This window comes from Suncus etruscus, chromosome 12 (genome assembly GCF_024139225.1).
Source record: "Suncus etruscus isolate mSunEtr1 chromosome 12, mSunEtr1.pri.cur, whole genome shotgun sequence".
In the NCBI taxonomy this organism is placed as follows: domain Eukaryota; kingdom Metazoa; phylum Chordata; class Mammalia; order Eulipotyphla; family Soricidae; genus Suncus; species Suncus etruscus.
The window spans coordinates 66,722,950-66,749,984 of NC_064859.1; the positions used below are offsets into that span (position 1 = coordinate 66,722,950).

General features: G+C 41.7%; 1 protein-coding gene across 11 annotated transcripts in view; it reads right to left on the reverse strand.

The window, feature by feature from the left end:
- Window positions 1-604: 604 nt before the first annotated feature.
- MYT1L (myelin transcription factor 1 like) overlaps window positions 605-27,035 on the reverse strand; it is a 476,191-nt gene continuing 449,760 nt past the window's right edge. For 3 of the 11 annotated variants that reach the window (XM_049784887.1, XM_049784893.1, XM_049784886.1), the window contains 6 exons: window positions 19,430-19,521; window positions 10,337-10,440; window positions 5,767-5,847; window positions 3,765-3,908; window positions 3,327-3,461; window positions 605-2,726 (listed from right to left, as the gene is read on the reverse strand). In XM_049784887.1, the coding sequence (XP_049640844.1) occupies window positions 2,700-2,726; window positions 3,327-3,461; window positions 3,765-3,908; window positions 5,767-5,847; window positions 10,337-10,440; window positions 19,430-19,521 (583 nt within the window). In that variant the 3' untranslated portion in view covers window positions 605-2,699. Of the gene's footprint in view, window positions 3,462-3,764; window positions 3,909-5,766; window positions 5,848-10,330; window positions 10,441-19,429; window positions 19,522-27,035 lie in introns of all 11 variants that reach the window. The other 8 variants (XM_049784892.1, XM_049784890.1, XM_049784891.1 and 5 more) reach the window with 6 other exon arrangements.

Below are 27,035 nucleotides of genomic sequence, written 5' to 3' on the forward strand. Positions count from 1 at the left end.
GACCTGCAGAAAAATGACCTCCAGTGCCCTGGATGGAAAATAACAAAGACAGCCCCTCTTACTGAAATGGACCAGCTGGAAGATGGCCATTTGTTAATCAACTACATGATGCTCTGAAGTACAAATCCAGTCAGTGTTCTGGACAGTTCACATATCCCAAGCCAAGGGAGATAGGAAAAGAGAAGAACCACTTTGGAAGACAGTAAATTGGGCACAGAATACCAGGACAGCTGAGAACAAAGTTCTGTGCCTTATGATAATGAGGGGAAGGTGAAACTGGAAGGAACAACACTGGTTCAGCCGAAAGCATGTAGAACTGGATGTGGATTAGAGAACATCCTGCAGGACAGCGGCTTTGTGGCTGTGTAGGAGCATGTCTGTGTTCAACATGTTATTGAGGGAACAGGAATAACAGCATCTGTGATGGGCAGTTCCTTGAAGCAAGCCAGGCCAATGCACTCACTGACCCATGTGGAATCCCAGCCTTGACATCGAGAAACCAATCCTTGATGTTACCCCAGAGGCAGGAATGAGGGGTGGATGTTCCCACTGTTCCCCAGGGCCCCAGACAACATTGCAGACTCAAGTGAAGATGAGACCCAGGTAGAGATCCATCGTGCTACAAATGTGGCAACACCTTTTTATTTAGAGTAAGATGTGTTAACATCCAGCATGACAAAATTTGTACAAAGTTCACAATTTAAAAATGAAGTCTCACTGCAACTTGTGATTCCACACATTTATAGCAAAATTAAAGTGTCAACAAACCCATGCCGTGTAGTACAAAAATAAATCAAACTTCAGTTCCACAGAGAGCACAATAAATATTTATACAAAATTCTGTCTTAATAAATGATTACTTAAAGGAACTTAGAAATGAATATGAACAATAAGTTATAATAAATAAACTCTGATGACTCACAAGAATTCCATATGAAAGGTCAGCATTCTAATACGTGACACTTTTGTGATCCCTATATAATAGTCACAGATAACTTTTGATTTGATATTATGTACCAACATTAGATGAGCAGCAGATTTGTGCTTAAAACCCCTTTCCATTGTACATAGGTAATAACAAGAACCCAAAACTGATACTATCTATTACTCTACTAAAAGCATTACTATATTGGCAAAGAAGCTGCAGACACAACGCGGCGGGGAAATGCATATGCCGATATGAACAAGGGGCCCTGCCAGGAGGCCAGAGCCCCGGACGATAGATATGGCATCAGGTGACAAGAAGCACCTTGCTTCAGCTCTCAAAAAGGCAATTCTGAGCATGGCAGCTACAACTAATAGCACAACAGAAAGAGGGCGCTCTGCAGAAAGGCTGCAGGGCCCCAGAGTAATTACATCATCTTTTCCCAGCTAGTTATTAAAGTCCTCGTGGAAAACTGTAAGCGTTTGTACAGTGAGCAGTATAAAGTGCCGCTGGGATGTACATATATTTATACATATATATATATACCGAGGTTGAGTATTGTATCAGAATATTTGCTGTGAGATCCCTGTAATCTCCCTTAGCAACATTATCGGGTCAGCCTTGAGGGCCTCCTCTAATTTCTTCCAGGCTCAGCGTTTCGAGGCTGCTGACACCAGGAATTGCACACCTCCGTACGGATATATAGGACAAGGTAAGTGCAAATAGTCGACTGGCACGTTGTGGGGACAATGACCCTGTAAGTCCTGTTCTGCTAAAAATATTTTTTTTTATTTTTACAAAACCCATCTTTTTTATTTCATAACAAAATTTTAAAGTACTTTTGTACTTCCTGCATAACATCAAGACATGGAAGGGAGATATGCTATTACATGTAAAGCAAGTCAACATCAGAAAAACACAACACGTTGGTCCTAGGGACTACTCAGAAGGGGAGAACGCAGCAATCAAAAGTGGCCTGATGCAGACAGATAGTGCAGTCATTGGATCAAACAATCGAATCCCCAAGGTAGAGTCTAAGATGGTCGTGTATAAAGCAAAAAAAGTGCTGAAGTATCTTTAATTACTCTTAAAATCTGATTGCATTCATCTTAGAATATATCAGGGCAAACAAAACGACAAGGCTGTGCAGATGCTAGGTGCTCAGCTGGTCTCCAGGGGAAGGGAGGACACAGATTCATTTCAAGAGTACTCTAAAGAGTACCAAAGCTTTTCAAAGCCCAAGTTGGGGTTGAGGTCTGGGGAGAAACCAGATCAAGCAGTTTTCCAACCAGTCCAGCAGAAAACTCAGTCCAGCACCCCACAGACTTGTCAATCATTTGCCTTTATTCCCCCCATGTCAAATGATAACAGTAACAACAACAATAAATAGTTTAAAGTAGAGAGGGGAAATAAATACTCTGAAGTTATCTTTGCGCGTCAATGAAAACATACAGACTGATCGATAAATCATATTGCAATAACAGACAGTGCGGAGGGGCACAGAATGTGGGGAGATAGGAGAAGTTTGTTCCAAAGTTTATTGAAAATGGAAAGGAAGTCTTCGTGTTGTCCACCTCTGAAAAGCCCCTGTCTTAAGTGCAGTTCCCATAGTCACACCATGTAATGCTCAGGAGTTAATTTAAAAGTGCTGTTTAAGCTGCTTTGAATCTTCTGCCAAGTTTCCATGGCTTGATGTTGTCTTTACAATACATTACTTATTTCATTTCTTACAGATAATCCATATGCCATTTCCTTGGAATTCAAAAAACCTCATTTATTGCCCCCACCATACACCATCCTCCTAAAACAAACAAACAAAAAAATCACATAATATTTCCAAGCATTGTTCAAAAATAAAGCATTTTTGCAACCAATTCTTGCTATGAAACAATATGCACACAAAATGTATTTCTTAAATTCCATAAAATCCTCCAACATGAGGCAGAATGATAATGTCTAAAAAGTGGTTACAGGACCACCACATGATCATTCAAAGCTGTAGTTTTTTTTTTTGTTTTGTCCATTTCAGTTCAAAATACTAAAACATTTAATCACTAAAGCATTAAAAAGAATTTACACTCTATTTATTTTGATCAGCTTACCTCTTCAGAAATATATATACCCCCAAATGTGCATACATTAGCAGCTATAAACATTACATGGCATATCACACTATGTCAGCTTATATGAAAACGTACAAAATGTGAATGTATTCAAAAACTATCCTGCAGGTACTATCTTTAAAGCAAGACATAAAATCATTATGAAGTCTTGTAAGCATAACACTGTTTCAAACAGAAATAAATATATAACACTTTCTGTAAATTACAGCAGCAAAAAACAAGAGGCATCCTTTTTTAAATTTATTTAAGCAAGATCCATCACTAGCAGCTGTTCAGACCTGAATTCCTCTCACAGCCTGCTTTATATTTTCCAGTAGGGCTTTATTTTCTGGGCTCTGATAACGATCTTGATTTGTATACATGTCCGTCAAAGTAGTCACGTATGCATCAAAATTTTGTTCATTGATTGGATCCTACGAGATATTAAATAGTAGTTCATATATAACTTTTATTTTCTTAATAGGATATTCACATCAGCATAAAATAGTATCATTGCATAGTGCCAATGTCTAGGATATTTAATGAAATTCAGAGCATACTTAAGCCTACGGAGGAGACTGGATCAGCCCCACCAAGGTTTGGGATTATGGCTTAGGATGGAAACTACCAACATCCAACATTGGAAGGACCCTGACATATCAATGAATAAGACATTTACTTGAGCTGTGCCTCTTGTAGGTCACCAAGCTCTTCATCTTGTACTCTCAGTCACTTACCATGTGTGGTAGCTGGATGTTAGCTAGACTATGAATTAAAGACTGGCTTAAATTGGCCAGTTCGTGAAGAAGAGACTCATTTTGCTGTTCAATTACTTTGTTCTCCTCTTCTATCGTCTTCAGGTTGCTCTCCATTGTGGTAATCTAAAATGCACAAATTGGTGTAACATGTAATATAAGCTGTTGGGAAGCATGCATTTTTGAGGTCAGGAATGGTCATTTTGATGCAAAGAACTTTTCTGCTTAAATAAGGAGTTTTCATTTAAAGGGGTTGGTTCATTGCACCTTAAAATTTGGGAGTACTATCATAACCATTTTTTTCCAGAGGAGAAATAAATGGGCTCATATAAAATAGGTTTCTAGGCTATGTCAACTATGTTAAATATTTAAAAGTTTTACAAATCTTTATGGATAACTATAATGTAACAATTGATTTAATGTATTACTGTCTCTTTCTGGTTTGATTGGACTGGGATATATTATTTTGGCTAATATTTTATAGACTCTAGTAAAATCTATTCTTTGAGTCTTAGTCTAATTTTTCCCTTAATAAGTTCTAATATATGAATTTTTGTTTGTCTATTTGGTGATTGATTTTGGATCAGAGCTGGTAGTGCTCAGGGCTTACTCTTGACTCTGTTGTTCAAGGGTCATGCATGGCGGTGCTCCAGGGACCATATGCAGTGCCAGAGATTGAACCAGGGCCAGTCACATGTAAGGCAAGAGCTTTAACCCCTGTACTATCTCTCTGACCCAACATATTAATTTTTGTGAAGTTGTGGCTAACTCTTTCATTGAGGCCAGTGTTTATCTGCATGTAGTTGAAGTAAAACTCATCTCTATGTATCTCAGATCTCAGCAAGCACCTGTTGGCACTGTGCTTGCTTCTGATGGCATCCTACACATAAGAAGGCTTCTCATGGCTTCAGGGTCTGCCATTTCTTTTTCTAATCTCCAGAGAAAAGTCAATCACAATGGACTTCTGCATGGAACCCTCCCCTCTGAGACAGTCTGAACACATAGCCTATCTCTCACAGGTGGGTTGATCCTGTGTGAGTGTAGAAACAGCCACAAAGGAACCACATGTGTCTCATATCTCGAATCCCAAAGGACACCAAAACCCTTAAAGCCATATTTTCCATGGGAAAAAAATCATCCTTTCCTGAGAAAAACCAGAGCTAGTGATGCCAAGCAAGGTACTATAAAAATATACCTACTGGTTGTCAGCCATGAGTCCTACATTTGTTTTTTAATGGCAGCCACCTTTGGTCCCTGAACTCTGACTATCCATTCACAGACTCAAAGTACAAGAGTCTGATACATGGTTTTCTCTGCACTAGCTTGTGTCCTTCATGCCTTAGTCACTGGGAAGACTCTGGGGTCTTTCCCATTCTAGAATCATGGTGCTCACCTACTGTGTACCTCACAGTGAGACACATTTTTTGAAGGCCTTGTAAATGAAGACAGTTGTTATCCCTGAAATTTCAGAGACTTTTGATGAGACTCAAGGAGCCTAAATTCAAGGGATGACACTCAGAGTTCTTTCTGTGGATAACTATTTCAGTGGGGATGCAATGGTAGGCCACTGAGGGAGTGTGGAAAGCAGCTTTTGGACTTTCCTCCTAGGCCTCAAAGGGGTTGAGCCTGCTCTGATGGAGGGTATGTTGGAGAGCTCAGAGTACTCAACTCAGTGAAACTTGAATATATTAATTCATTGGTTTCATCACAGAACTGATGTGACAGGTGCTATATGGCCCCAAATCCTGACCTGATTGCTCTGTGGTCCATCTCCCAAAATATTTGAATGGCACGGGATGTTATGCAGCCAAGAATCTGGAGGTAGGAGCCCTGGCTCCATCTCCAGCACCACAAAGAAGCAGAAAGCATATGTGAGTCTTGGTTCAAACCAAGTATTAGGGATGGTGTCATGTGTTTTCAAAAACACAGTCAGGGTCTTGGAGATAGGACAGCAGTTAGGACGCATGCCTAGCATGCACCCGACCTGGTTTTGATTCCTGGCACCATATGGTCTCCCGAGCATCGCTGGGTGCTGGGTGCAGCCCTGGAGGCCTCCAAGCATAGCCTGGTAGGAGGCAAACAAAACAAAACAAAACAACACTTTCAAAAGAAGCAAAAAACCCCTCCAAACAGTAACAAGACAACACAAAACAAAACAAAGCAAAAAACCAAAAACCAAGTGTAAGGATTCTAGACCTGGGTGTAGAGATGGGGAAGGAGGTGAAGTCAGGGCTGAAAACCACTGGCTTTGTGTAAGTGAGGGTTCATAGTCTCTGTGCTATCTACATACAGTCTGGGAAGGAGCAGTATGAGGAACTGAACCAGCACTTGAGGGGATAGCAGGAGACTATCCCTGTCACTGTCACAAGAGTCTACATTGCCATGAGTGTGTGATAACACAGTCACTATGATTGTACAAAGTTAACTGATCATTGCACCCAGAAGGAACAAGATTACCAAAAGGATTTTGCTCAAGTCTGGTTGGGCTATTGCTCCACAATGTCTCATCTAGTTCATAATCAAGATCAGAAGTCTAACTGTTCTTTTTTCATGGAGAGGGGGCAAACACAGCTGTATTCCTGGCTCTGCACTTAGGAATCATTCTTGGTGGGCTTGGGGGACCACACGGGGATAGCTGAGAAGGAGCCAGGGTTGGCCATGTGCAAGGCAAATATGCCCTCCCTGTTGTGCTATTGCTCTGGCCCTCAGAAGTCTAATTTTTATATTCTAAGACTATCTCCCTAATACCCAGGTATCCTGAGGACAGCTAAGTGGATTTGAGGAGGGCATCACTATAAACAAAATGCCCTTATGTACCTGGCTCACATCTTCATCCTATCTGCTCCTCCCTCTACTGAAACATTCTACCTTCTCCAGCTCCTGCCTTCTGTGCTTTTTTCCTCTAGCAAACTCAGAGTTCTAGTGTGTGACCTGGATACCAGGGCCTGGCAGGATCTTATACTGAGCTCCTGCATCCTATTTTTAAATGTTTTTGGGAAAGTATAATCTGAGAATAAATGGGTTCTATAGGCTTGAGGGGTTATAGTGGAGCATCATCTTGCCCTTTGCTAGGTCTATGGTTATGGGAACTAAGTTGAAGTGACCTTAGAAACTTTATCCTCTTTTGGATTGCTGCCAGTGTGGTAGGAATATTTAGGGGCAGATGGATCCATGAGTTCTCTTGCTGCCTTCTGTACTGGAATGGGTTCAGTTTAGTGGTTACGGGAAGGGAAATGACTTTGGCCTTTGCAGCCTCTAGAGGACAGGAGATTGTTCTGTTCTCAGTTTTCACAAAATAAAGAGCCAGGCAGAGCAGGTCCTTCTCAGGGAGCTGTTAAGGCTGGAAGGTAGAATTTGGCTGGCTGCCCTAACCTAATCCCTGATATTGATAGAACATTATTTAATTTGATCAACTCACTTACTCAAGCAAACAGGAATGTTTCTGTCCTAAATTTGAATTCTTACAAGTGGGTGGAGAGCAAACCCATGATTCACTTAAGTAGGCATGCTCCTGGGTCAGAGAAAAGAGGACCACCATTCCATAAGTACAACTGTCATGGGCAGGTGTAGACATTTATACATGTTTGGATGGTTCTATTGTTCTCTCACAGACTGATTCTTCAGCTGACTTAAAGAATCTATGTATAATAAAATGTATGTATGGCTTAGATTAAAAATAATACATATATATATATAAAGTAACTGATTGAATAGCATTAAAATATAGATAAAGTTTTACTGTCCTGATCATTTTATGTGAAGTTATTATTGGATTCTGTTGCCTGAATTTATGGATCTGATACCTTGGAGCCCCCATCTGCCTCAGTTTCCATAGTTATAAAATGAGAGGGCAGATTGGGCTGATTGTTTACAAATATGCATGAGCTACAGAAATGGCATCATTTCCTGTGGAGCTCAATGGTTACTATTGGATCTGTGCTCAGGAGTGACTGCTTGTAGTGTGTGTACTGGTTGCTTTCGAGGCAAGTGTCTTAGCCATTGTGCTTTTTCCCTGGTGCCCGGAATCTGCTTAAATTTAGCATACTCACTGGAATCTAGAATAAGATTGGAGCCAGATATGGGCTTGCTTCTAAGAGTCTCTGAGAGATCCAGTCAGCCCAAGAGGCAAGGACAACCAGGTGATGACTAGCTGGGTGATACCTTAACCCTGCCAGTCCCCAAGTATTTGGATGTGTGAGTGTCCAGGCAAGCCTGTGTCTCTCTGCTGTTTCCTTGGGATCATCATTGTCTCTGGAAGAGACTTGGCAAAGAAAGATATTTGCATCTTCTCTGCCACCCAACATTACTGCTGCTGATGGTTTGAGGCTGTGAGGGGCACTGAACTGAAAGGACTGCCAAGCTTCTAGCATTTTCTGATATATATCTGGTGATTGTTTCATTTTTGTTTTGTTTTGCTTTGTTTTGGTTTTGGGGCCACACCCAGTAGTGCTCATTGGCTCTGCACTCAGAAGTGCCTCCTTGCAGGCTCAGGGGACCATACAGAATGCCGGGGATCAAACCCAGATGGCTGCTTGCAAGGCAAACACCCTACCTACTGTGCTAATGCTCCAGTCTCCAGTTTATTATTTGAATCAGGCAAAGGCACCTACAAGGTTTGGGGTTGTGGGCTGGGCTATACCTCTTTGGACTTCACATTTAACAGCACCTGGGAGGCTGGAAGAAAGCATATCTATTGCCTCATCTGATCATAGGTGGCCCCAACTGTTCTCTCCACTTTGCACATACAAGTTTGTTTCCTGGTACAAACACTATTTCTATCACAGGGGGTGAATTCATCTCATTATCCCAGTCAGAGAGGGTGAAGAATGGATTATAAACCAATGAATTACAATTTGTTCTTAACATTGGTAGATGATGCTGGTGTAATCATTACTCCAAATATCACAGAACCTGACAGGAGCAATAATGAACATCAGTGATGACCAAAAAGACAAGAGGGCATCTGAAGAGAAAGGAGGTGTGAATGTGCATGGTGCTGAGCAGTCCAGCCCATGTGTTCTAAGTATTTAGTCCATGGGAAGCACAGTCTCTCTTGGTGTTTGTCTAGTTATGGGCAGGCAACACAGAGGAAGGGGACTGAGTGGAAGAAAGAGTCCCAATTATCTGGAGAGTGTCCAATTGGCACCTGTTACATGGATGTCCTATTAGATGAGAGTCCTACTGAAGTATATGAGATGTGGATGGCATGGCCTGTTGAAACAGGAGATGTCCTGTAGAGGGATTCTGTTGGATTAGTCGTTAAGTGCATGGAGAACTCCACAAGGCTGCCTATAGAACACTTCGAACAGATAAGGGGATTATGTACCCTCAAAATTGCCTTGATGTGGGCCAATTAGGGAATTAAGGAAGATTTCTAGATTCTTCTCCTTCAAGAGCATATAAAGACTTGAAGGTAGGGGTTTCTGAGTCCATTAAGAAGGTGGAGTGGGATGAGTGTTTGAAAGGAGAATATGTTGGAGAGTTCTCATGAATCAGGAGGTTACTTCTAGATTTTGTTGGCCCCAGAAGATGTATACTTGGACCATATACTTGGACAAATTCTAAGGGAAACACTGACCTGATCTATGGGGGCCTTTAAACAGGCAAGTATGGGAGGGGGTCTGGGGACAATCTGAGCATAATTGAGGACCTAGACCACCAGTAAGATGGTTTGTATTAAAAAAAATCAACTACAGTGACTGATGGAAAAAGGTCCATATCCTTAACCCTAATGCTTGCTGGTACTTGTGAAATCTATTACAGCTACTTAAGCAGATTTGTGTAGAATAGTTATTTCCTTTCCTCATTAGTGAGTTTAGCAGTTAAATGAGCAAAACTGTGTCCATCAGCCTCATCATTTGGATGGTGAATCTCTGTTTCTTTCTCAATTTCTCTCAAGAAGTCCATTCCATAACTGTTTATAGGGAAGAGGAGGCTCAGGGCCCAGGGTTGGTAGGTGGTAGAGGCCTAATTTCTAAGAGGATAAAGGGTCTTCTTCACCCAGAATGATAGTGCTAAAAGGACAATCTGAGAGGGTGTGGACTTGCTCAACGATTTTCCACCCTATGACCTTGGTCTAATGGAGGAAATCCTTTGTGAACTTCAATATAGAGGCTTCTTTCCTGTGAACGCCTGTACACCCAGTGGAACTACAGCATGGTCACACTTCTGAGCAGCTTTCAGTAAATGCTTAGTAAAGGCCATTCCCCCTCTATCTCAGCTAATGGCTACAGAGGATGTCTGTACAGACAGGCCATTTGTAATAGGAACCTATATAGACAGACAGACAGAACACAGCACAAACCCTTTGGCATAGGCTTTCCTTATTGGAAACCAGTAGTATTGGCTCCATACATGGAACATGGGATTAAAGAATAGTAGGTCTAAGGAGGGAAACTACCATGTGCCCTGGGCAGCAACCCAGACATGCAGTAAAAAAGCACAAAAAAGCAAGGAGTAGAGGGGGTAGGAGAGGAAATTGTGGGCAGATTCTGGGTGCCTCTCCAGCAGCTAAGCCCCATGATTCTAGAATTGAGGGCTTCAAAAACTGTTACCTGAGTTCTGAGTTTAATCATATCTGCTTCCATCTGGGAGTTGGATTCATTCAGCTCCTTGATTTCTTCATCTAATTGTTTGATTTCTTCATCGTTCTCTATGCCTGCAATACAAATATAAGTAGATTAAAACTGTTGCTTATAAAAAAAAATTCAGGTTCAGATGCTGAGTGTTTTCTTTGTTCCTTCCATATTTAGGGACAGGATTCTCTGGGAAATATGCAGTTGATTAAAGTCACAGCTTGAATCTTGCGATTTCTTTACCCTCCTGACTGTAGAAAGACCCCAAAAGGCAAAAGAAATCTTTGGAGGGTATACAGACCCCCCCATGCCCAATAAAAAAGTTATCTTCTGAGGATAATGAGGTCAAGCTTAGTCTTTCCCTTATCCACATTAGCAGAAATCATGAGGATCCTAGAAGCTAATTTATCTGTTGATCATCTCCATTGACTCTATCTCTCTCTCTCTCTATCTATCTATCTATCTATCTATCTATCTATCTATCTATCTATCTATCTATCTATCTATCTATCTATCTATCTATCTATCATCTGTCTATGTGTGTCTCTGTTTGTCCCTGTATCTCCTAATGTAAATCCACCTCTGTCTCTCTTTTCCTCATCACTCTGGAAATATATACCAGGATCTGAGGCATAGCAACAACCAGAGTGACTGTGTATCTCCCCTCAGGAAATTTAGATTCTGAGTGGGGAATCAGACAGAATCCTGTGATTCATCTGACAGTAAAAGAATTGTCTGCAGAGTTTACTGAAAGGAGTGAGTGAGGGCAGTGGAGTGTTAGATTATACCTTATTTTATCCAAATCAAAGATCATCCCTGGTTTCTTTGTATCTGTTTGTTTAAAACTTGGTTTCACCAAAAATAAAGATTGTCTTATATGGGTGGGACAGGCTCAGGGTAGCCTGAATTATCTGCCCCTACTCTGTTTTTACTCATCCACCTGGGAGTGTCTCTGTACTCAATAAAAGTAGTTCTGGCAGGCAGCTGAGGTAGAAGATTGTCAGACTATACATGTTTCACCCTCAGCCTAGTCTGGACTATTTTGTGCAGTGACACTGATTCATACTTGTTCACCCAGGCTTGGAGATATAGCTCATGGGCTGATTTTACAGTAAAGGGTGGCACAAAGAGTTCTGAATACATAACACTGAAATAATCAATTTTTGTTTTTGTTTTTTGGGTCTCACCTGGCGGTGCTTGGGGATTACTCCTGGCTCTGAGCTTAGAAATTGCTCCTGGCTGGCTTGGGAGACCATATGGGATGCCAGGATATGAACTACTGTCTGTCCTGGGTTGGCTGCATGCAAGGCAAATGCCCTACCACTGTGCTATCTCTCCGGCTCCCTCAAATATTATTTTTGGAACTTTTAAGTGTATGCCTTACTTAGGTGTACAGTGTATAGATGCATAAACTCAGTCTTGTCACCAGCCTGAGTCACATCAGTAGGATAAAGGAATGGAGAGGACCATTCTACAGTTTCTCAGGACACAGGGATGCATAAATGTTTTCACAGGGAACTCTGTCAGTATCAGATCAAAGGACTAGGTATTCTGAGTGGCTGTTAGCATCACATCATCTGGCTGAGAAGACCTGGGTTTATTTCTAACTTTGACTTGGGCCTCACATGATTGAAAACTCAGAGGGAAGGTAGAGAGAAATCATACAAATGTCATTGCCCTCCTTGACAACCCTGGATATTGGAGGACACCCACAATCAGGCCCCTTTCGCAAACCAAGAAGGGAACCACAGGGGTATATACTCTGCAGATGTTGGTGGGGGGATTGGAATAGCAATAACCACTGAAATACTGTGGAGACTTCATGAACAGGGGATCTTCTCCCCAGGCATCAAAAAGACAGATACTGTGAGGTCAGGGGCATTGGGTCTGAGTTGCTATGTTTAATGAAAAAGGGGACAAAATAAAAGACCTGGAAGAGAAAGTAACTATCTTGTAAAGAATATCATTTCTTCTGTAGCCTTGCCTTAATTCAGAAGGGGAGAGAAGGAGATGATCTATATAGTCTTCTCAGTTATTCTTTTTGGCAATTAAAAGTTCCTAAAAATTAGTTTGTGGTGCTCAGGAAGCTGCAAGAACATACTTTAGTCCTTTCTCGGTTTTCCCTAACAGAACCCCAAGTGACCAGGTGTGGCCGTTGGCCTGAAGTTTTGCATCTGCACTCCCTGGCCTCATTTATATATTCAGGCCACAGGGATTGTCTCCATAGCAGCCACACACACCCCCTTTGTATCAAGTAGACCACTCAAAACAATTCAAGACATTAATATAAAAAGTTGACAAGAACAGTGAAACCTTTTCCAGGTGTAGACACTATTCCTCCATTTCTTTATAGTTGGTCAGCTTTTTGTGCAAACTTTTAGAACTTGGAATTTGGATAGATCAAGATAATAGTTTGTACACAGGAGGTCCCAGTGAAAGTGCTAGTCATTTTTCTGTACAGACTCAGAATGACCTTGAGAAAAGAATACCCAGGGCATAAAATCCTGGATCTCTGAGGCCAAGAAATCAATTTATGATTAACAAGTATTTGGGGTCTGGATTGCAGCTCAGAGGTCAGGGGTACAAGGTATGCACAAGGCAGATAGCTTCATTCCAAGGTCTAACATTTTCTCATTCTTTGAGCTCTCAAATTCCCTGAGCCTTTCTAGTAAGCTAAGGCCTGCTAGGACCAAGTAGCACTCATTGGTTGTATTCTAGCATTGAAATTGCAGGTCTGGCTGACTGGGCATCTCCAAAATGGAGCACAGATATCCTGAGCACTGTCTAGGAGGCTCACTACAAATAAAACAGAACAAAATCACCTCTCCCACAAACAAAAGCATAATACTTCTAAACCAAATCAAAACAATCTAAGGATTGACTATAAATCAAAAATATTCCCCTAGAAAGACAAAAACACCAGGCCCAAACCATAAACTAAAACCTAGGAATAACCAAGGAGCCACATTTTAAAATGCATGTGTCCAACTAGATTCTGAATGTCATTTACAAAAGCTGAGATTTGTAATAACTTGACCTCTTCAAGTTCTTGGTTATTGTGGGTATAATTCCAAGCAAATTTCTATTAATACATTTTTGGTTTGGGGGACACACATAGCACTGCTCAGTGCTTACTCCTAGTTTTGCTCTTAGGAATAATTCCTGGTGGTACTTGGGAGACCATATGGGGTGCCAGAGCAAACCCAGTATGTCATGCATGAGGCAAGTGCCCTATCTACTATACTATTGCTACAATAATTCTATTCAGATTTCTAAGGAAGTTCCTCATGTTGTATTTCTTCAGGTTTTCAGGTTTTGTTAATTAAAATGTTTGCCCTTTTCAGCTGTTTTATTATGTCTGTTAAAGGACCAGAACAGAGAGATTCAATTAAAGTTTTCTGTGAAGTTCTGAGTCTGTTATAATTTCTCAGTTCTATTCTGGTTTGAGCTCTTCCTTTGGCAACACTTGGATCTGTTCTAATACTCTTCTGGTTGCTTTTTAAGAAAAGAAACTGTCTCCCTGATTTCTAACAAATGCATACCCTTAATCTTTGTGGTATATTAGTATGATTAGCAAAGAAATTCAATCAAAGAAGAGTTCTTTTAATTTTTATTTAATAAAATATTAATAGTTTTATTTATATATGAAAGTAAAGAATGTTGGGGTCCTATTCTTCTGGGAGAATCATCAACTGTTGTACTCTAGTGTTATTCTATGTTTTTCTTTATTATTATTTTTGGACCATACCCAGGGTGCTCTGGGACTACTCTTTTTCTGTGTTAAGAGATTACTTTTAGCAGAGCTCAGAGAATCATATGTAGTGCCAAAGATAGAACAGAGGACAATATCATGCAAGGAAATTGCCTTAAACCATGTAGTATTACCTTCATCCTACTCTGAGTTATTTAATTAAGATATTTGGAAAATTCTTTAGAGGATGTGTGAAATGTTGATTCACTTGCTTTTTCCCAACTTAGTCCTTGAGAAATGAATGTCTGAGCAGGATGATAAAAGGATGATTTATCAGGCTAGAAAACTAGGGTTGGTTACACAATTATACAATCAGAGAACTGGGAACTAGGGAAAGAATAGTGTGCCTCAAAATTTCACTCAAACTGTAAGAGCCTCTTTACCAGTGGCAGCTCATATAAGACAAAGCACAGAATTCTATCCAAACTCCACATCATTCTTTGGAGGCTAGATTCTGGCAAATTATAGTACAAAAAGACCATGTTTGTTTCTATTGTTTGTTTTCTGGAATATAGTCAAATATTGAAGGGACAAGGAAGCTTGCTGGTGAAAAAATGATCAAGAATTACTATCCCTGTGACCAGAGCAATAGTATAATAGGTAGGGCACTTGCCTGGTATGTAGCCAACCTAGGTTTGATCATGGAACCCCATATGGTCTCCTGAGTCCTTGAGAGGTGTGATCCCTGAATACAGAGCCAAGAGAAAGCCCTGAATAAAGCTAGGTGTTTCCCCAAGTAAAAAAAAACCAAAATAAACAACAACAACAACAACAACAATTACTATTCTCTCAATCTTGATGGAGATCCATTAATGGCTCCAAGATAGGGTTCACATTTCTGGCCAAGTTCCTGGCATCTGAAGGCAGTTCTCAATTGCTTTGGGCAAAGGACTGAAAAGTTGAGGAATTGAAAAGTTGGTGTCTTGTTCTACAACAAATAAACCTGTAATCTAAATCCATATCCTACTACCCAAGAATTTTGTGACTCCTTTACAGTCTCAAGTTCCTCCACTGCAAAATGGTGTTTATTTACTACAGTGGTATAAGTCATCTCTGTTAACTGCAGACTCATAGATAGGTTTCTTGTAAAAGGTGTTAAAAGGAAAAGGGTCAGTGTTGAGCTTTCCTGAGATAGCCAGAGAGGCTGGAATGTTGGTTTCCTACAGTTTATTATCTATGTGCTAACCCCAGAGTGGAACCAACTGTCCAGCTGACTTGGTAAATGTGAACTGACAGGTAATGACAAAATAAAGAAAAGGGAAAAAGAGTGTATGTGGCTAGTGAAGGGTTTTTGTTGCATTAGACAAAAGAAGTCCAGGAATATGGATTAGGGCAGAGTGAATTCCTTGCCTGCTACTGTCCTGATCAGTGAAGGTGATCATCCTCTAAACACAAAATAACAGCAGAGAATTATAAACAGAAGTGACTCCTATTTTTGTTTTGTTTTGTTAGGAACCAAAGCCAATACTAAGAATTGAACCTGAGTTGGCCATATTGTACTTCCATTTCAGTCCCTTTTTCAGTCATCTTAAAGTTGCTATCTAAAGGTTTTTATTGTCAATTTAAAGTTACCAGTATGTACTTACATTTATATATATTTTAAAAAACAGTGTATTACAGAGTTTTTTCAAATAGTATACATAAATATACATATATTTATAACAAAAATATATAGGAACTGATGTTTACTTGATAAAAGAGAAGAAAGGAAGAAAGAAAGAAAGAAAGAAAGAAAGAAAGAAAGAAAGAAAGAAAGAAAGAAAGAAAGAAAGAAAGAAAGAAAGAAAGAAAGAATAAAGAAAGAAAAAGAAAGAGAAAGAAAGAAAGAAAAAGAAAGAGAAAGAAGAAAGAAGAAAGAAAGGAAGGAAGGAAGGAAGGAAGGAAGGAAGGAAGAAAGAAAGAAAGAAAGAAAGAAAGAAAGAAAGAAAGAAAGAAAGAAAGAAAGAAAGAAAGAAAGAAAGAAAGAAAGAAAGAAGACAAAGAAAGACAAAGAAAGAGAAAGAAAGCCACACACAGGTGACTTTTCAGAAAAAGAGTAAACTTGTGCACCTGGGCTCTGGAAGGAGATCCTTGATAACATAAGATATCATGCCTGCAGAAAACCTTGTAGAAGATGAATTTCATGAGATCATTCAGTGGTACAAGAGACTTACTGGGAATCTTGTTGGGGAGAAAATGAGAGAGAGCCAACCCTTCCCTAACTTTAAGAGTTGGGGAGAAAATGAGAGAGAGCCAACCCTTCCCTAACTTTAAGAGATGAAGAAAGCACACTAAAGCTAGAGAGAGACTTGGACATCCATTGTGGCTTCCTTCCCAGTCTAGTGTCTGCTGGAGAGAAGAGGCTGAATTCTTGGAAAACTCTCTGCTGCCAGTTCACCTTGGCAAATTAAACACAGACTTCTTGAGGTCACTTTATACCAGATCCTCAAAACCCTGGCACAAAGAAATGCTTTCAGATATTTGATTATCAAGACATTAAGGTGACCTCAGTCAGATAGGTTTCTATTTAGGATGTAGGGACTCTCTTCAAAATGTCAGGAAGTGACAATAACTAACTCAGATCTTGTGGATTTAAGGATATACTTGTAAAGGACAATTTCATTTCATTTTCATGCTGTCTCCTAAACAGCAGCAGGGCATATCCTGAGTTTTGCTCTTAAGTTTCCCACACAGATATGGAGAAAGAGAGAAATAAACACCTCACCTCTCTAACTGATGCCTGGGCAAGAGCTCCAGGGTGGACATGGGCTTGGGAAGTTCTAGGTTTGCTGCTTACCTGCTGCACATTCTATGGGAAATCTGAGTGCTCATCTGTAGAGATGTGTATAATGGAATATAGAGCAGGAAAAAATACATTTCCAGTCTAGGTTCCTGTTCTTATAAAGTTCTATAGCGGGTTCCAATATAGATGGGTAGATGGTCAGGCAGTGCTGACTTCCAGGTTTCCACCTAGAAGAAAGCCTGGAATTTTCCTCCCATGAATACTCAGAATGGTCACTTATTTGTAACCACTTTCTAACTGACAGTCCTGCCTAGCAGTGACAGTACTGAGATTCTGAACTTCAGAGTCCCTGATAAAGAGAAGTTTTCTTTTTTTTTTTTTCTCCTCTTTCTCTATCTCTATCTCCCTCTGCCTACTGGGAATTGACTCAGTACCACACATGCAAGGCGAGTGCTCTACTACTGAACCACTTCCTCAGTGGCTCTCTTTTGCACTGACCTTCCAATGAACTGCTGCTTCTTTCATTAAAGAGAGTAAACCTATAGAAACTCAGATTAATGTATCTGGGGAATTTTACTTTAATGCCAGTATTGTTTGGAGGGAGGGCTAAAATGGCAAATTAAGTATTTTGAGGAAAATTTTTGAAAAATATTTTTTACTTAGCAATGAACTCTTGATTCAACGACTGAGATGAGAGTGGACAGAGGTTCTTCTAGAACCTCAAGTAGATCTTTTTATTTAATTTTTAAAATTTTTTTTATTTAAACAAATTTATTACATACATAATTGTGTTTGGGTTTCAGTCATGTAAAGAACACCACCCATCACCAGTGCAACATTCCCATCACCAATGTCCCAAATCTCCCTCCTCCCCATCCAACCCCCGCCTGTACTCTAGACAGGCTTTCTATTTCCCTCGTACATTCTCATTATTAGGATAGTTTGAAACTTAGTTATTTCTCTAACTAAACTCATCCCTGTTTGTGGTGAGCTTCATGAGGTGAGCTGTAACTTCCAGCTCTTTTCTCTTTTGTGTCTGAAAGTTATTATTGCAAGAATGTCTTTCATTTTTCTTAAAACCCATAGAGGTCTAAGAGCTTTCCAAAAGCAGTAAAGAATTCTGGGCTTGTAGAATGCCAGATCTTGATATACATATTGTGCCATACATACATATAAATTATGAATATAAATTATATATATTGGTTCCTGGTAAGCAATGAGCCACATGCTAAGAAACCTGCTGAGTTGGTACAAATTCAGGATTTCTGATAAATGGTCACACATTCACACATGACCAAGGAGGGCAGATGGCCCAGTCCTATACCTCCAATCTGGGACTCTTGGGTTGCTGGTGCCAGAGACTGGAGAGGAGCTGCCTTTGAGAGTTAGCTCAGACGCAGAATTGTCCTTGCAGCCAGATGTGTGGGATGGAGCATCTGTGATGAGTCCAATCGTCCTCCACCCTCCACCCAGGACACATGCGTTTTTGTTGAGGTTTTGCTTTTTTGATGAACACAGCTTGGGAATCCCTACCCAGAGTATCTGCTCCACTCTTTCATGGTAGTCACAAACTTCTCTCAAAGGATTGAAAACGAAGGCCTGCTGTAGAATGGGATGGGCTTCTGAAGAAAGGTTGTTGATCATACTTCTCCACTGAGAGTTTTGAGCTAGAGTTCAGTGTGGTTTACCCTGGGAAATATAAGGAAGGTTCTGCCAACCTCACTACTCAGAAATACATAGATTCCTTGATATGGTTTAATATGTATTCTGTAAAAGGACAACTGACTGAATCCATATTGTTAATTTATTTGCTCTCATAACCAATAGCTTTCTATGTCAGCCTGAAGGAAGCTCCCCCAAGCCAGCATTTCTACAACTTTCACTTCCTCAAGCACACCTCAGCTGACTAGCCATAAGGAGCACCAGATAGTGTGCAGAGGGAGGCTGGAGCAATAGCAAATTCACGACCACCAACAAAAGTCAACATTGTAGGGGGAAAAAAAAAGAGAGAGAGAAAAAAATATACTGGCATTAATCCAACCATGAAAAGGACCCTTGTTGACAGAGTAAACTGAAACCAGACATTCAAAAGGGGGTCTCTGGGCTTTTTCTAGAGGGAGCAGGGTGTATACATAGACTGACTCCTGCCCACTCTTCCTGCTGTCCCACTTAGGCCTTGGCATGTCTGCACGAGTAGCTCAGGCTCTTAGAAGGAAATGCCTTTTGCAGACTGATTCAAGGAAATGACCCCAGAAAGCAACACCCGGAAAGCAAGTGGGTGGGATTCTGCAGTTTTGCTGGCCTGTCAGGAGAGGAGCATTATAAATTCTGCTCTTCTATGAGGAGGTTTGGTGGAGTGAGGTAGAAAAATAGAACTTTGGGGTATTGAAGAGAAAACTTCTTAGCACCACTGTGTCCCTGAGACTTTCATTTATATTCAAATGTGAGGTGACATAGAAAAACTGCTGACATGATTGGTGGCTTCATAGGTGGGCTGAAACTAGGAGAAGCAAAAAAGGGACCTTCTGAGTAAGTGAGGACATTGTAACATTGTGCAGAGGAAAACAGCCTGTTCTCAGAGGTGCAGAACGGGGGTTACCATTGCTGGCTCGCTGCCTGATCGTCAGCATCTGCTCTCCTGACAGCTTCGCCTTCTTCATTGCAGACGTGGCTCTCGGGCATCCTGACAAGCTAGAGATGAAAGACACAAAATAACATTAGTTATAGGTGTCCAGAGAGCTCCAAAGCCCTGCAGAATAGGAAATGGTCATTTGATTAGGCTGCCTGCCAAGACAGGGCCTCTGAGCAGGTGTGTGCTATGCCCAGCTGTGTGCATACAGATGGAAAGGAAGCAGCTGTTTTTCAACAAGGTGGAGAGGCCAGTTTCAATGGCTCATGGTCACCCCCAAGCAACCCTGGCTGGCAGTGTGATCTTGATGGCATCCAGTAGGGCCTCTAAGCAGGAATGACATACCTCTTCACTATATGTCTTTGGGAAGGCTATGTGGAGGGTTATGTTGACTTTAAATTCTCTTGGGGGTTGGAGTGATAGTACAGTGGGTAGGCACTTGCTTTCCATGCAGCTAACTCAGGTTCAATCTCTGGCATCTGATATAGTCCCCCAGGCCCACCAAGAATGATTCTTGAGTGCAGAGTCAGGAATCATACTGCTGAGTGTGACCCTCCCAAAGTAAAAGAAAAATAAAAGCAAAGAAGTAAAATTAAAAAAAGTGAACGCAAAAAATGTTCCTTAAATTGGAAAATGACATCTTTTGAATGTGGAATCATTCCGATGGACTATACGGGTGCACTAGGCTGGGAGGTAGGTGTGAGAATTGCCTTTAATTTGGGGGGGGGGGCGTCACAGAGGCATATCTGTTGATGCTCAGGGCTTACTCCTGGCTCTATGCTCAGGGGTCACTCCATGCTGTGCTCAGGAGACCATATGAGATGCTGGGGACTGAACCTGCATTTGCTGCATGCAAGAAAAGCACCTTATCGGGCCCGGAGAGATAGCACAGCGGCGTTTGCCTTGCAAGCAGCCGATCCAGGACCAAAGTGGTTGGTTCGAATCCCGGTGTCCCATATGGTCCCCCGTGTCTGCCAGGAGCTATTTCTGAGCAGACAGCCAGGAGTAACCCCTGGGCACCGCCGGGTGTGACCCAAAAACCGAAAAAAAAAAAAAAAAAAAAGCACCTTATCCTAAACTATTGCTCTAGCCTGGCCTTATGAACTGTGCCATCATCCTCTTTTCCTTGCTGTGGGAAAACTGAAGATAAGCCTCTTCCTCTGAGCACTTTCTCTGGAGCCTATGCTATGATGTCAGGAATTCTTCTATGTGAAAAGTTTCATATGTGAATGAAAAAAAAATTCCTACTTGAATAATGCGTTTCCATCTATGGCCATTTCATCCTGTGCTCAATTATGTCTATATATTATTTTTTTCTATAAGATATGATATTTTTTGATATTATCTATGTATGCTTTTACATTTCATCTGCCTACTCAGTGCTGGAGTGGCCCTGACCTTAGTGCAAGGATGCCTTTAGAAATTTCTGTTTCTCGTATGGAGTCAGTAGTTGTTCCCATGACAGCATGCTTCAAGGGCAGAGAAACCTTGGATCTATTAGGCTAAGAAAATTCCCTTTCTTACTTCCCCAATACTTACTGTGCCTATGCAAAAAAAAAAAAAAAATGAGTGGAGGGGGAAGCACAAAACCTTGCCACACAGCACTTTCCCCCCTTTTTTGTACTTTTTCTTTTTTTTCCCTTTCTTTTTCACTCTTGGGGATACTGGTGATATTTTTTGCTGCTGGGTGCTTTTTATTTATTTTTTTTTTGATAGTAACTGTCTTTTTTTTAAACTGTGGTTTTGCTTTGTTTGGGTTTTTTGTTTGTTTTGTGTTTGTTTGTTTGTTTGGTCTTCTTCCAGAAGAACCACACAACTTGAATCATCTTGTTCTGCCTCATGAATTAAGGAGGGAAATAAAAATGAACGGTACCAGGGCCAAACAGCCGTAGGAACATTGAGTGGAATTAAAAACATTCAGACTTAAAAACCAAACCTAAAGCCAACATCAGAATTGATACCGGATCTACAACGAGCTGTACACAGAGGGTAATAGTTACACTAGCACACGGGGTGGGGGCAAAGGAGGGGTATATGGAAACATGATGGGAAAAAAGGTGGAGGGAGGACAACTATGGTGGCGGGAATGACCCTGATTCATTGTCACTATGTACCTTAAATATTATTGAGAAAGATTTGTTACTTACTTTTTGGTCACAATAAAAATTATTATACAAAAAAGAAAAAGAAATTTCTGATTAACCAGGTGTGGCCCTGAAGACCCGCCTGGTGTGTGGGGGGGAATCTTGATCCCCTGGACTAAGTGTTCAGCCCAGGGGGCCTATGGCTAGCTGTCCTGCCCAGAGCCCCCAACATACCAGTCAAACACACCCAGAAATCCTGGCATACGGAGTGTTCTGAGCCCAGCTGTGCCTCTGTAGTTTTTGGATGCATAGGGAGGAATTTCTCACCCCCTTCCCCCAGGGCCCGATTAACCAGGCGTGGCCCTGAAGACCTGCCTGGTGTGGGGGGGATCTTGGTCCCCTGGACTAAGTGTTCAGCCCAGGGGCATTGCTCCTTTTTTGCATAGGCACATTAAAATGGGAAAATACTATACATACAAATAAGATCCTATCTAATAGAGATTGGAACACACAAATCTTGTAGTGCAAAGAGACCTTACATCCTGAACATTGACATAACGACCTGGCACAGACCTCAGAAAAAAGGGCATTTTCCATTTACCACTGAACCAGGGAAGCCATCCATGAAACATCCAGGCTGGTATATAACATCACCTGGAAGCAATCCTCTACCACGGAAGACCCTACACTGCTCAGACATCGACCTGCTCAAAAGAGACTTCCCTTAACACTGAGAAGACTTAACAACAACAACGACCTGCTTACAGGACAGGGCTCCCTGCATTGCCCTTTGATTGTGAGGTGAAAGGAGAGGACGCTCCACATCCTGACTTCAATGTAGGATATGCAGATTCCAGGATCTTTAATACAGAAACATGATACCAACAACAGAGACTGTGTGAAAAATAAAAGTGTGTTGGCACTACAGACAATGTCTTGGATTGGACGATCTAGCTTGCCTGGAGCCTAGAGTTGGTCTTGTGCCAGGAAACTTCAGGGGTCTGGTCTCTTTGTATTTATGACAAGGTTATTTCTTTCCATGTTCCTCATATTTTGGTGGGCCTATGCAAACAACAATTGCCACTCTAACACCATTTTTACTGTGCTCCTTTGACTCTAATCCTTAAAAAGAACCCACTTAAAATTTGAGGTTAACTTAAGCTAATATGCCTGTATATGGAAGGTAAAAAAATACTATGCCTGTAATGTTTAAGGAGTTACGTAAGTTTTATGGCTTTAGATTGCCTTGTGTGCTGTTAAGAAATATTATAATATGTTATAATCTGGGGACTTGAAGGACAAAGTAGTTACATGGATTCTGTCTTATTTATTTTAATGTTCTTTGGCTGAAATTTCAAAGTTAAGATATCAGCAAGGGGACTTCTGAGACTTATGTTATGGGTGATTGTCCTTCCACTGTAACTTTACCTTGTCCTCTTTCTTTGCATCCTTGTTCTCATAATTAAAAATAAAAAAATAAAAAATAAAGAAATTTCTGTTTCTCTGTGGCACCCAGTGGTAAGGAGGATGTGACAGTTTTAACAACAGTGATGGAATACCTGCCTTCCCTCTGATGAGATTGCTTTACAGCGTCAGAGAAACTTCGCAAATCATCTTTCTGTTGCGGATTCTTAGATTCTTGGGAAGAACCTAACTTGGTACAACAGATGTGCTCTTTGTGCTTTTAAATCTCTTGAATGGCCTTTGATCTGAGGTGTCTGGCATTTGTGCTTGGTAACTGCCCTGGCTTATCTGCAAGATGTTGCATAATGCCATGTACTGTTCTTCCCAGGAACATTGGGGAGTGAACCCTAATTTCTATTGGTGTTTCCAGATTCAGGAAAAATGGGGCTACAGGGACTTAAACCAGACACCACTGCCAAGTCTTTTTTTTTTCTTTGCTTACAGACATCCCAGCAAGCAGATACACCCCATCCCAATACACCTTAGGACAAAAAGGCAGTAAGGGTACCTCAATTCTCAAATATGGGGCTCAATACAGAACCCAAAGACTACTTCCACATCATTGTTGTTCTCTTGGCTACCAGCCAAAGGAAGGTTTTCTGAAATAACCCAATCATAATTATTTCTTTCCTTTCCTTTTTTCTTCTTTTCTTTCTTTTCTTTTTTTCTTTTCTTTTGTTTTTTTTTTTTTTTTCTTTTCTTTGTATTTTTGTTGGTGGGTGGGAGGCAGGGGGGTAGACCACAACTGACAATGCTCAGGGGTTTCTTCTGGCTCTTCACTTAGAAAGTACTCCTGAAGGTGCTTAGGTTACCATACAAGGATAGAAGTAGGATTGGCCCTGTGCAAAGCAAGTGCCTTATCTACAACCCTACTCTTCAATTCATTTTTTGTTTGTTTTGTTTTGTTTTGTTGGGAGCTATACTTGGTGCTCAGGAAGTACTCCTAGCTCTATAGGAAGGAATTACTCCTGGCAATGCTCAGGGGACCATATGGGATGTTTGCAAATCAAACCCAAGTGGGTCATATGCAAGGCAAATTCCCTATCCTATCCATTGAACAATCATTCTGGCCCTTGACTTCAGTTTTGACACCTTTGTTCTCACAGTCTCTATAGGAGATCTTATCCTTAGAGGCTGCTGCATATTAGCAGCTCCACCCACACTCACAGGAAAGTTGGTCTCTTATGTCCCCACCCATCCTCTCCAAAGAATCTTTATGGGTCCCTCAGGGAACAGTTTACCCAGGTCTCAACTATATCTTAGGGGACTTTGTGAGCTGGGTACCTTCTGAAGAGTCTGCATTGGCTGCCTGGGAGAACAGAGGCTCTCAGTCTGTCTGTGCTCACTCCCCTGCTCCTTCACTCTAAAGGTCCTCACTACTTTTTTTTTTTACTCTTTTGTTACAGAGCTGTTGGGTCCCACTGATGCCCTGACCCAGGATGGGGTCAGCATGAGTTTCCTGTCTGTGAAGCCCCAGGCTTTAGGGGTGGGGGCATGCTCAGTGGACTGGATCAGTTGGTATGCTCATTTGGGCTGTCCTTTCCCAGGCTTGTTACTCTAAGGCCCTCTAGAAGTTTAGGAATATTGTTGATTGGGCATTGGACCCATTAGGTCTCTCCCTATCAGAATTTTACCCATAAAATCACCAGAACCAAGTTATAGAACAGTGCGTGGGAGAGAATGATCTAGAAGAATGCATAGTAAGTTAAAAGCCAGACACAGTAATGGGATGCAGGGATTTCCGAGCAAAACTAGATTGGTAGTTCCAGCCATTTGGACCTGCAGCCAAATATCCTGGAAACCAGTGAGAACACATTTCCAGAACCATAGTGAGATCCAGGATCAGATCTCCATCTTAGGTTGCTTCTCTTAATTTCCAGTCAATAAAACTGCCTGGGAGGAATGACAAATAACGGGATCATTGAAGGAGTAGGAGACTTCTGTGAGAGCTGGAAACTAAATTAGGAAACAAAGGCAGACCCAAAGAACGATACGTTTTGTTCAAACATGCCTGCACTCAGTGCCTCCCATTCCGATCCTGTGACTGCATCCAGCACGGGTCAAATTAGGAAGTCAATGCTGCTGCTGACTGGCCAGGATTCCAGCATGGGCCACAGGAGGCCCTGCATGGGCCTGAGCAGTGTATCATCTCATGGGGGCTAATGCCAACCTTTTCTGTGGTGCCAGAGACTCCTGAGACTCCTAGTCCAGGGTTTGCAGGGAAAAGTCCACAGCTCAGCCTGTTGCCAAAATTAATACGGGTGGTCTCAGGTGGTGAGTGCTTTCCTCAGACAGTCACACGGTGGCCTGTACAGAACTTTTGTAGTTAAAGCTGCACAGCCTTGCACTGCAGACTTAGAATGACCAAGACCTCAGTTCCAGGCTGCTTTGTGAAGCAAAGAGTTAATCTCCATCTTGCCTGCCCAGGCCCCAGACGTCTGGCACTGGCGTCAGCACCAGGAATTCCAATGGTGGTTCCAGGGAAAGCTGCAGAACAGCAGGGGAAATGGGGTGGGCTGGGATTTTTTTTTTTTTAATCAGGACATAGGCTCCAAAAGTACTTCCTTCAGAAGAATCTGATACCTAAAATGACTAAGTAAAAACTCTTGGGAGTTGCTTAGGAGATACAGAGAGGGGGTGGAGATGCACAGAGAGGAACCCAATTCTGAAATGAAATGGGAGCTGTTTCCTGGGAAAACCGTTTTGCCGGGGGTGGGGACTTTTTTGGTTCACAGCTGGTGCTCAGGGGTGATCCTGACGCAGGGCTGTTTGTGGTGGTGGGGTGTCTTTCTCCAGCAGCTCAAAAGCCCATGTGCCTGCAAAGTTTGTGCTCCATCCCCTTGAGCTATATCCCTTGCCCTGTCGGAGAATTTGTTCACTGCCCAGAAAGTGTCCAGGGAAGGAAAGAATGTGAGAACCAAGAGCGGGACTATGGATGGATCTGTGTGTGAGCAGCACTCTGCCCAGAAGCTTCGTGGAGGTGCAGAAGCTGCTTTCCTTGGACTCAGACCATGCTCCCTTGTCAATTTTGTCATTTGCTGCTTTGACCTTGACCTTGCAGTGGTAATCCTCTTTGCACTGATGTCTTCTCTGCAGGGATCTTTCCATGCAATCACAGAGGGAATCCCATGGTTAAGGCACCATCCCAACTTGTAATGCGCTCTATGAATTTTGACTGTCTCAGAAACATTGCCCAGGTCAACAGAACTTGCTGGAGCTTGCAACAACCTCTCTGGACTCAATATTGGCATATGCTGTCCTCTCGCTAGAGCACCAGTATTGCACTTACTTCCTCGGACTCCAGGAATATTATGACTTCTCCCTTCTGTGCCTGGGAGCAATCCCCAGAGCCACTGCAAGAGAAAGAGCTCTAAGCAAGATGGCCTGTGTATAGCACGTCTGGACCTTTTAGTGGCAGCTGAGTGGATGAGAGTTGGTAGCAGGGAGCAGGCTTAGCTATTGCATTATTTTCTTCTGCCTGCTCCCTTTTCAGTCATGCTACTTGAATACCTATTGGAAATTCAGACTTCTGTGAGCATCTGAGGTCCTGGAAGCCATCATGAATCTTTTTGTTTGTTTGTTTTAGGGCCATACCCAGTAATGCTCCAGGGTTACTCCGGACTCTAAACTCAGGGATTACTCCTGATAGAAGTTTGAAGACCATACAGAATGCTAAGGATAGAACCCATGGGGGCCATATGCAAGGCAAATACCCCATTGCACTATCTATCTGGTCCGAAACTACACTTGTTGAGGGTCTTCATTAAGAAAAAAGCAGATAAAGGCCCTTGAGATGCTCCTATGAGGCCACTGGTAGCACATTGCTGTGACACCTTGCTGGATTTGTGGACGATCAGTAATATAATGCATCAGAAGATAGTTTTGTGGTCAGATCACCTGCAGAGATATTTCTTCCAAGGGTCTTTTCTCAGACACCTTTTCCTAACAGTACTTTGAGAGTCACTGCTGAAGCACTGAGCATCAAAACTGACAGTCCAGGTAATTACCAAATGCCATTCATTAAGAAG